Source organism: Charadrius vociferus, unplaced genomic scaffold (genome assembly GCF_000708025.1).
Source record: "Charadrius vociferus isolate BGI_N301 unplaced genomic scaffold, ASM70802v2 scaffold21, whole genome shotgun sequence".
Classification (NCBI taxonomy): domain Eukaryota; kingdom Metazoa; phylum Chordata; class Aves; order Charadriiformes; family Charadriidae; genus Charadrius; species Charadrius vociferus.
The window spans coordinates 1,011,484-1,022,319 of NW_009646850.1; the positions used below are offsets into that span (position 1 = coordinate 1,011,484).

At 37.6% G+C, this 10,836-nt stretch overlaps 1 protein-coding gene across 1 annotated transcript in view; it reads right to left on the bottom strand.

The window, feature by feature from the left end:
• Positions 1–2,870, bottom strand: part of INPP4B (inositol polyphosphate-4-phosphatase, type II, 105kDa) — a 288,721-nt gene extending 285,851 nt beyond the window's left edge. Inside the window, 2 exon segments of the mRNA XM_009894169.1 lie at positions 1–50; positions 2,759–2,870. The exon segment at positions 1–50 is cut by the window's left edge and continues 24 nt beyond it. Of these exon segments, the coding sequence (XP_009892471.1) occupies positions 1–50; positions 2,759–2,870 (162 nt within the window).
• Positions 2,871–10,836: the final 7,966 nt, after the last annotated feature.

The following is a 10,836-nucleotide window of genomic DNA, read 5'->3' on the forward strand; positions in this document are numbered from 1 at the left end:
CATTAGAAAAAGCAGATTTCCTTTCAGCCGGCACCATCTCTCCCTCGGTTCTGTATGCAAAGAAGTGAGAGATTAATAAAAACAACCTTTTGTCTTCGCACATTAAATGCTTCTTAAAGAAGATGCATTAGTTAAAGGTCAGAAAAGAAAATCATTAACAACCAAAAAAAGCCAGCTTCATTCAGCAGCTGCCTATGTACAACATGCTGTTAAATGCCAAATAACTTCCCAGAAGGTTTCTTCTACTCTGCAGCTGAGAGAATTGGTGACTGCAGCATACACTCAACAGTATTTTCTCTGCTTTTCTCCCTTTTCCTCACATGGGAGCAGAAACAGCCACTTTAGTGTGGAACGGCTTTTGCTTCTATCATTTCAAGATATGAAATACAATCCTTGTTAAGACACAAAAACATTTACTACTCCACTTAGATTAGAACATGCTAATCTGCATTTATAACTTTCAGAAAATAAAAAATGAGCAAACAAGACCTAAATATTTACAGTCACTTTGCTATTAAAAAGTGTAGTAAAATAGTAAAAGTACTTAACCAATAGGAATAACAACATATTTGTGTTCACACACACATGCAGGCACGTAATCAAACTGTTAAGAACAGGGAATGGCTCAGAACTTTAGGGTCAGTGAGCGGGTCAAAAAACTTTAAAAAGTTATTCTTCCTAAAGTAGCTATTTTTAAAATGGCATCATTTTTCTTTTTAAAAAAAGCACTTGTATGTATATCTGTAGAAACAGATAGATACATATACCTATTATAGACATAAACAGATATAGATCTCACAAACATGATCTCTTTAGACAAACCCTAATAGGTATTCTTTTTCATTTTTGAGAGGGCACATGAACCCCCATGTCTCCAGACAGCAGCCAACCCCAAATTGCTCAGGAGCTGTAGAAGGACAGCTGTGGAAGAACAGCTGTACCCTAAAGTCGTATTATTCCACTGTTGCCTCTGTGGAACTCTTGTATATCTCTCAAAGCCGGCCACCACTAGAGACATAATATTGACCAGGGGGATGTTTTGTTACAGTAAATAAATAAAACTCTCTTTTCCTCTTGGTAATTTCAATTAAGATGTTTGAAACATTTTAAAAATCAGAATTGCTTTCCCCCCACAAGAAAGTAGAAGGTTTACACTCACAGGCACTGGAACTTACAATAACTGTTTTCAGTTATAAACTGGGGTTTTTTTAGAAAAGGAATTGAAGTTCCTAAAGTTCCTTCACTAATAAAGTGAAGAACAATACAGAAAAGAATGTAAAATAAATTGATATACATCCACCAACTGAAAATCTAAACACAGTTATCAGATCCGAGTATGTTGTTTTACAGTGCAAGTACAGGACTCTACTAAGACTAAATTCCATCCTCCAGAACCCTATGGGCATCAGAAAGAAGGAATCCTATCACATTCACATTGCAGCTTTTGCTAATAAAATATATTTTTATAAAGGATTGGGAAAGTCACTACCTTGTGTGAAAAATAAGCAAGTCCAAAGATTAGTCAGACTAATGATGACAAGTCTATCAGCGGATAGTATATACAGTGACCAAAATACCTAGAGAGAAGTGACCCTTCTCTCAAGGGGTCATAATCTGATTGCTGGGAGCGAGAAGGATTTACGGGGCAATAGGAACATCCCACACACGCATAGTTCCTTAAACAGTTTCCTATAATCTACCACCACTGACCACGGCACAGATAGCCTACGATACTGGGCTAGATGAATGTTTGGACTGTCTCTGGTCAACCTAAGCCTTTTTAGCAGCAATATTAGCACTCAACATATTCTTAAGTGAAGAAAAATTCAAAACATCCTTATAAACATCAGATATTCACTGGACAGGGCTTGGTATGCTGCCTTTGATGAGAACACAGGGAGAGAATCCTGCTGAGGAACCCCAAAGCAGTCAGAACTGGATGCTCACTGGTACTTTCTCCAGGAAGTTTGCCGCATCCTCCACAGGAAACTCTGGCTATTCGTCATTAGAAAATATATGAAATATTCTGAAAACACGACAAAATTTTCTCAGCCCCATATCATGATTGAGCCTGTACTGGTTTAGGGTGTTTGTGTTTTTTTTTCCCCTAATAAAATAAAAGTAAATATAATCACAATGAGGATCAACTGGGACAAGTGAAAATAAAACATTTGCCACTGCCAAAATTTTATTAGGACTGATTTTACAGCTAAACAATAGCTATTTCCTAACAGCTACCAAGGGAACAGACATTTATTCAAGCTTACTGGAAATTGAAAGACATTTAAAATATGATCATAAAAGCCTGAAGAAACCTGCAAAGGAGGTGGGAAGTGAGCCATGGAAAATCTATAGTAATAAAAGAACACAGGTTTTGGGGGTGGGAGGGGCGGATCCTGAAGAATTGGGTATCTAAACTTTAGAACATGGCAACCAGGGACTGGAGACTAGCAATCACTAGTAGTAAAAAAAAAAAAAAAAACAATCTTCCTTTACGGGAAAAAATAGTAATAAAAATAATCATGTTAAGGACTGAGTACTGTTTCTCCAGTACACGACAATGGAAATCTGAAAACTTGAGCAAACTAAAGAACTGGCTTTAGACTTCTCTGTTTAGAAAGGTATTTAGCACCACTCAAGCATCAGTAATGAAGAAAACTGAAAACTGAGGTGTACGTGATTAGTGAAACTGTAAGCCGTCAACTGCAGAAAACATGCACATCAACCATGAGTAGTTTTCAGTGCAAGTCATTTTTACCTATTAATTTTTCATCCCCAACCACTCTGCAAATCTTCAGTTTTCCTTCCTTGTCAAAACAACCTGATGGTCGCTTGGCCAGCATAGCCAGATCCTTGGCATTGAATCTCATGGAGTTGCCAGGGAAGAGGATGAAGATGAGTAAGAAATGGAGGAGGACAATGATGATGCTAGTTAGTTCGTTGAAGCTGAGCAAAATCTAGGCAGCAGATATGAAGGCCAACTGAAATATTAAAAACAGAACAAAAAAGAAAACAAGAGATGCTGCTGTTTATTGTGGTTTCCACTCTGTTGTGCCATCCAAACACTGTACTTGCTTTTATAGTATGGGAACAGTGTAAGTAATAGGGGAAAAATCCCAAGGTTACATAGGTGATATCATCTCCCCACACACTTTTAAGAAAGCAAAATGTAGTTTTGCTTTCTAGTGTTCCTATAACCTCATGCAGAAGCTGTAATTTAATGCAGTATTTCCACAGTTTATCAATACTGCTCAAAATATATTTTGGCTATAGGCATATAAACAACTAGAAAGCTCAATGTGCATTCATGGGGCAGGGAGAGTGGGGGGAAGATTGCCTTGTACTTCCATCACCTTCACAGGAACTCTAATAAAATATGAAGTGTTAACCATAAAAGTTCACCATATACTCAAGTATTTATGTTTTGCTATACTGACACTGATTAGGACACTAAGTGTTTCCCTTTTGTTCATGGTATATTCGAACAGTTTTCAGTCTTCTGGAACATTGTCTTCTGTGTTTTCAGAAAGCGAGTTGTCCCTCAAAAATAAAATGAAATTAAAAAAAATAACAAACCCCAAAAAAACCCACACCACTGAAAAAAACAAAATCAGTTTTCATTTATTAGAACTACATCTACTGAACTTAGCAAGATCTTTGTCTCTCTCATAGCCCCTTCTCTGTTTATGGGAAATTATTTTAATATTAGGTTTCAGTAGATGTAGTTTTCACCAGTGGAAGTATGGAAACAAGTATTTTTGTCCAAATTGCAGTTAACACAGTACCATTTCACACTGCTGCAAGGATGAGAAAATAAGGCCAGAAAAGTAGTTCTAAAGAGATCTTCCTTTTAATCCCCAAAATATTCTATGCTCTTAATATCCAACCCTTCTGTAAAGGCCTTTCTCAAAAGAGAATTCTTGCTATCACCCTTATACAACCATGTAACAGAAGTTTGTCAGATAGCTTTTAATACTCCTATACTCTTAAAAAAAAAAAAAAAAAAAGAGAGCTACCCAGTCCTCAGCACGCAGGCCTCAGAAGGCAGTTTCTAAATCAGAAGTCTTTGTTCCTCAGAGGACAGCACTCACATCTTTATCTCACGGAGAACTACAACTCTCAACAATTCCTGACCAAGTTCCTTTCAACTGTTGAGCTGAAGGACAAGTTAGATCTTCTGCACTGTATCTTGCTGTGGGCCCTTTCATTCCTACCTTTCCCTTTATATTCATTTTCTTTGCTCAAGAAGTTTATCCCTCAATCAACAACTGCTGCTGTGTCCTTTAATTTCCAATCACCAAACCACAGCCAATTCCAACAGCACTACAACAGTGAAAGCAGACCAAGCTTAACTATTACTTTGTACATGGCCAAGTCATAAATATGACCTTCATAAGACAAATGTCCAAGTAATTTTTTCTTCCTAGGAAGGTTCTAGAATTCTGTGGAGAACTGCCACAAAGCGAAAAGCTCTTTTAGATTTCCCTTTCATTATCAAATACCCTTACAAGCAAGAAAAAGAACATATGCAAGCAGTCCCAACACATATCTAAGCTGTAGAAGGTTGCAGCTTCAACTTTTCCATTCATCCCCACACATACACCTTCTTTCTTGTTTTCCCTTTAGCATCAGCAGCCATACTTTTTTTTTTTTAAGCCCATCTGCATGCATTTGGCTCCATTTCATAATCTTGCTGAAATTATAACCTCATAACTTTATGGTCACCACAGAATCTGACCTGCAATTTACAACATACAAGGACCCTACCGTGCCCAAAATGAGCTACTGACTCCCAACGAGGCTCCATGCAGGTGCAGCTGGCTGCCTAAATTGATAGACTACAACTGTGGAAAGATGAGTCATAGAGCACTTACAGAAAGGATGTTTATCATACACTGTAATCTAATACTACAGGCACATTCAGTATTGAAGACTGAATCCATCAGGGGAAGCAGAGGAAGATGCTGGCTTGGCCACATGATACATGAAACCCAGCCATGATGACCCTTGCAAAAGGCATACCAGGGCATACAGGGACCTTGGCACTGGCAATGTGTATATTCCTACTAGCCTCTGTATGCTGAGTAGAATTAACTGTTACTTTTGTTTTACAGCCACAGACTGCATTTTTAACAACAGAGCACACAGTGTTTGCAGTAAACCTATTTGCGTTTGTTGTTTGTTTGGTTGTTTTTTTTAAAACAACAAACATAAGCTTGGGAACATAAATAATTTTTGTGAGCTCCAACTGTGTACTGGTTTGTTATGAGGTGGTCCAATTTTTGGGATCTCCAACTGTGCGCTCTTTTGTTACCAGCTGGTCCCCTCTCACGCAGATATCTTGCACACCTTTCACATAGCTCACAGGTAGCCTTCTTGTTTTAGAGAACACAGTTCTAGAAATTCAATCACAACCTACTTAGTTATTGGTTTGTGAACTAATCAGTTCCAGTCCATTTTATAAATCCCTTATAAATCTACCCTAAACAGTATCTTCAGCTACATACAGTTACTTTAGATTGCTTCAATCTTTTGGAGTAACATGGAAGAAGTCAGACCCCATCAGTCTGGTCCCAGATGGAAGACTCATTGCAAACCATCAATAACTGAATAAAACCTATGCTATCAAAGCAACGAAGCTTACTGGCTAAACTCTAATTATGCTTAAATGCAGTAATTACTGTAATACATGGACATTTGTACTCCACATAGAGCTGCAAAACTCAGGGGACGAGACAAGTTGTAAACTGCTATTAAAGAAAGCTTTTGCTTTCCAGCAATGTAAAAAACAGAACCAGGTAAACAGAACATTTTGGGCTTCAGAAAAGGCTATTAAAAGGAATAAAGAAATTCCAGGAGGAGATGTGCGTATTGATTTTGTTATTTCTCCCCCCCCCCCCCCCCCCAAGGGAAATGGTATATCTCTTGCACTCATCTATCAGTAAAGCAGTAACAGTCTAGAAATTTCTTTTATCGCATCTGTGCATCACTTGCTCTGCATATAAGCATAACACATAAATCACATGGGACAGTAAGAGTGGTAGACAGCAGTTAAAACCCTTGAGACAGCATGCTTCAGTGCACAGAAGTCAGTACCAGTCTTGAAACGTGAGGCAGCTGGGCCAGCAGAGTTCCACAGTGATAATAATCAAGGTTCCCTGGAAGTTTGCCAGAGAAGCTTAACGAATCTGACAATGTCTGAATATTATTCAGACCTAAAATGCATAAGAGATCATGAAATTCAAACTTGGATTTAACTTAGAAACTCGATGACCATCCAAAGGCAATCACAGCCAGTGCTGACACAGCAATAAAATTAAAGGCAAAAAAACCCTGATAGAGGTGTCTATCTTCAGCTTCAGCACTGGGTCTCCTTGAAGAAGCAGAAAGACTTTTTAGCTCAGTAATCCACTTCCCTTCTGGCTCCATTTTGGAATAAAGCTGTCAGTCAGGGAAACTACTTAGTCATATAGTGCCTTTAAATGTTTCTCCCAGCTAATCTCTTCCCTAGCATGAACTCAGATAGGAAAGATATTATCTCCGGTTATTTAATACTGGTGGTTCAAGAGACAGGCATTATTTAATACTCGTGGTTAGAGAGAGGCATACTGAATCTAAAGTCCCTCTCAACATTTTTCCCCACACAATCACCACAACCATAATTTATAAGGAAACCAGACCAGTCAATTACTTTGTGAGTGGCCAGGAGAGAAAGAGGTGGAGGAGTCTGCGTCCTTGGAAGCAATAATTTTAGAAAAGATGACAGTTTTGACAGCTCACGGACCACAGAATTTATGCAGTCTGTTGGATGTTCCCTGTCCCCCTGCATTTGCAATTAAGAGTTTTCACCATCACTTTCTATGGACATGGGACAAACAGAACTATTTGACTCAGGTGACACAGAAAAACAGCCGAGAAATATTGTAACTATTAAGCACCAACCGTATAGTTACACATTTTTGATTATCACAATGAGAGAAATGTACATTTTTGATTACTTAGAGATGTGAAACCACCTCTTACCCTAATGTATAAGTGTTAGAAGTCAATCAAAACTAGTAGCGTGTTCAAGCAATCTTAAATTACAAGGAAGTTTTATCATGCAAGACCTGCACAAAATTGACTTCAACACATAAGACTAGCATGACAAAAGCTACACATTGAAACAATTTGCAACTGATCTCCAACACTGCACCCTCAGGACAGCTACTAAGACATATTTTCTTAGTTTCAGATAACCACCAAGCTGTAGCGGTTCAAAGCAGTAAGTGCAGGAGATCACTAGTGCCAATACAAAAGAGTAACCACCTTCATGGCCGCATACACTACCCTGAAACAACACATTCAGCACTATCTTTTAGGTTCCAAGTTTATTATGAATCTCAAGTGCAGTTCAACATTAAAGAAATTAGCACATAATACCTTGCAGCTTTCATTAATACTGTGTTTATTTCTAGATATTTTAGTAAAGTGTTAAAACACAAGCTTTCTTATGATGCAATCTCCTAAACTTCTAAACCAAAGTCCATAAAATTGGCTGCCTAATTTCACTAGTTTAGCAATTTCAAAAAGAAATACACTAGAACTCATGTCTGCAAGTCCTCAGAGACCCTGCCAAATACTTTGTAAATTTCCCTTCTCTTCCTTTGAAAAGGTACAATATTTTTAGTCCACATCATTTTGTATTAAGAACTTCTTTAATCTTTGGAACACACACAACGCAGGAAACAGCCTTCAAAAGGAAAGCTGCCAAAGTAGTCCACAATTTTGTCTTCAAGAATTATATTCTTTTTAAGCAAAGAGTTATTGCTAATTCCACATACTGCCTCTTTATTTCACCCATAAAGTAATTATTAGGGCATAAAATATAAATACGACACATTATGCACCCCCTGTCCCCAATTAAAATTCTCCATTCTATTACTGATCCCTGCACAAAACACTAACTTTTCTGTCTTGGATTGAGGAAACAAGAGTACAAAGAGTCAGCAAAAATTAATATATGACAGGAGTTTCAAATATGCAGATATATTGGTATACCTGAATGAAAAATTTGAAAATCTAAACTGTATTTAAGTTTTACCTTGAAAATCACTAACAGGTGATCAGCTGATTAGGGAAGAAAATTGTCCTGGCTTACATAAATTCAGAGACTGTATTCCAAAGGTTTCAGGGGATCTGTAGATGGCAACCTGAACACAAAGGGATAAACAGTAGGGGAACATTAGTCTCACAACAGAATCTTCCTTTTAGTGGTTTGGTTTTTTCCCCCCACTGAGGTAAGATAGGCCATATCTATATAGTAAGGATCACTAAATGCTAGGTTATCTACAGAAGGTAGCTATTGGCAATACAAAGTTATTTCTTTCTATATGAAGTTAAAGATGTGTATCAGCCAGCTGCATGCAGTCAAGCTAGCTGATTGTACCCATGGAAGGTTTCAGTTTATTTCTAATTTTTCAATCTCTCCACGTCTCTCTCCCGGCTATCTTATTTCCTCCTAGCAAGATCAAGTCTAGGCTGATCATACATTGTTTGTAATTTTCACTTATACTTTGGTAGGCTGCCAGTACTATTGTAGTCTATTTGGGCCGGTTATCATCTTAAACTAGTTCAAACGTTGCTTCCTACCCTTTCTCAGACATTATGGCCTTCCAAAAAAAAAAAAAAAAAAAAAAATGACAGGGCACCCACAGGTCATCTTTCTGCAGATGACCACAGATGCATCAGCTTAGTATGATGGTATAACTCCAACCTTAGGACAAAATTCACGTATATAATCATAGAATGGTTTAGGTTGGAAGGGACCTTAAAGATCATTTAGTTCCAACCTCTCTGCCATGGGCAGGGACACCTCCCACTAAAACAGGCTGCTCATAAAAAGGACTTTAAGCATAGTCCTTGCTCAACAAGATTCCTGGCAAATCCAAATTAATTCATGAGCTTTCCTCAAATCTCCAACTCTACTTTCAAGCAACATCATCTTAAATTCCTCCTTCTCCCATATCTGCTCAGGTGACTACCTGCTCTGCCACTGCTGCAGAGTACAACTGCACTGGCTACAGCTTTCTCTTGGGCCAGCAAGAAAGTAGATCACAAAAGTTATCCACTTTAAAACCAACACTCAAAAACAAATACCAGAAGAAAAAGTCAGTCTCCCAAAACGCTATTTAAAGGTGACTGTGTCAACTGATGTTTGAAAGACATCAGCTACACACAAATGACTGTTAATATGAGTTCAGCCACTATTATGACACCGTGGTTTCAGAGCAGGTGGTCTGCAGCTAAATATTAGCATTTCAGTCACTACTTAGTTACACATTTATTTACACAGCAGACTCCTTTTCTCTAGTCTCCAGGAATGTAAACACACAAACCTTTTGTAACCGACTATTTCAAACAAAATAAAACACCAAAACAAACCTGAGCATAATATAGCTCATTTCACCGGGAGCTCCTACAGAGGTGACAGTAGGCAAACCAGTCTGGAGGAGGTAGCGTGCTGGAACCACTGATCCCATAAAGAAAGGACAAGGGGAGGACACAGTAACCAGTTTCAAAAATATATTGCACTATATTAAAAAGGTAGCATGCTCCTGCAAGATACAGTATTTGAGTGGCAATAACTGGAACTTTTGCCTCTAGAAGTCTTACTTCCTCTCTCTTCCAATACTTATAAAGATGCAAAAGGTAGAGGTAAACTTGAAATACAGCATTGCTATGACATCAGTTTTACTGGTCATCTTTACTATAACAGACAAATTACTGTACTAAGACTGCAGCTTGTACTCTGTAAGACACGGGTTGGTTGGGTGGTTTGTTTTTTATTTTAAATCTTAAAAACTTTGCAGTCCACAAACAATTTTGAATTTCTTAACCTTTTCTGCTTTGTATCATATGCTAGAACCAAACAACTTTGACAGTCTTGGCATCTATATTGACAGAAAAAAAAAAAATTACCACATTGCTGTGAAAACCTAGTAATGAGAATTTCTCTCTACTTCTCCCCATCCTCCAAATTTATGACATCTGGGGTTTACCTAAGCTACAAGTATTAAAAAGATTTTAACAGTGAATTTGAGTGATTTGGGGTTCATTTGAGCTCTGAAAAGGTTTTTAGCTAGAAGACAACTGAGTCAAGTCACCCATATAAAGTAAAATACTACATAATATTGTATTTTAATATTAGAGACATGAAGTACTTGGAACAAAATCCGTTCGTTAAGTTTCAGAGAGCTCTGGTGTTCAACACCATTTCTGTTTTGGTATTAACAGGAAGGAACCCCTCTCACTTTTCTTAATAGTATCAATTCTGCTTTGGCTGTCATTTCCCCACACAGCCTTCAAGAAAATAACAGAAGTGATTTTCCTAACAAACTTCTTAACGCACCTGTGAAGACCCAGCAGAGGCTTCAATTTTACTATCCCACAGTTATGGAGTGACCGCAAGCTCTCCTGCCTCTGCTCTTTCCAAGGGAAAGATGAGTTTCCCTCAATTGCTTCTAAACTGACAGAAGGAAAGCATGGACAAGTAAGGGAGTTAATATTTGATGAGGATATTTAATTTGAATAATTAAAAGTCATCCAAAATACCAGAAAAAAAAAATCTTCACATAAAAGTACATTCCCTACTTAAATATACTGCTCCTGAAAGTTCACAAATATGTGGTTACCTATAATTCTAATTTAAAAGCTAGTATCACTATTGAGAACATAATAGGTGAAAAAAATAAGTCTAGGAAATGGTGACTTAGTGCTTTTATATTAAGGAAGAGCAATAAATCATTTTAACTGTCTCACTAATAATGATTCAATTTCTATTTGAAATGGAAGTCT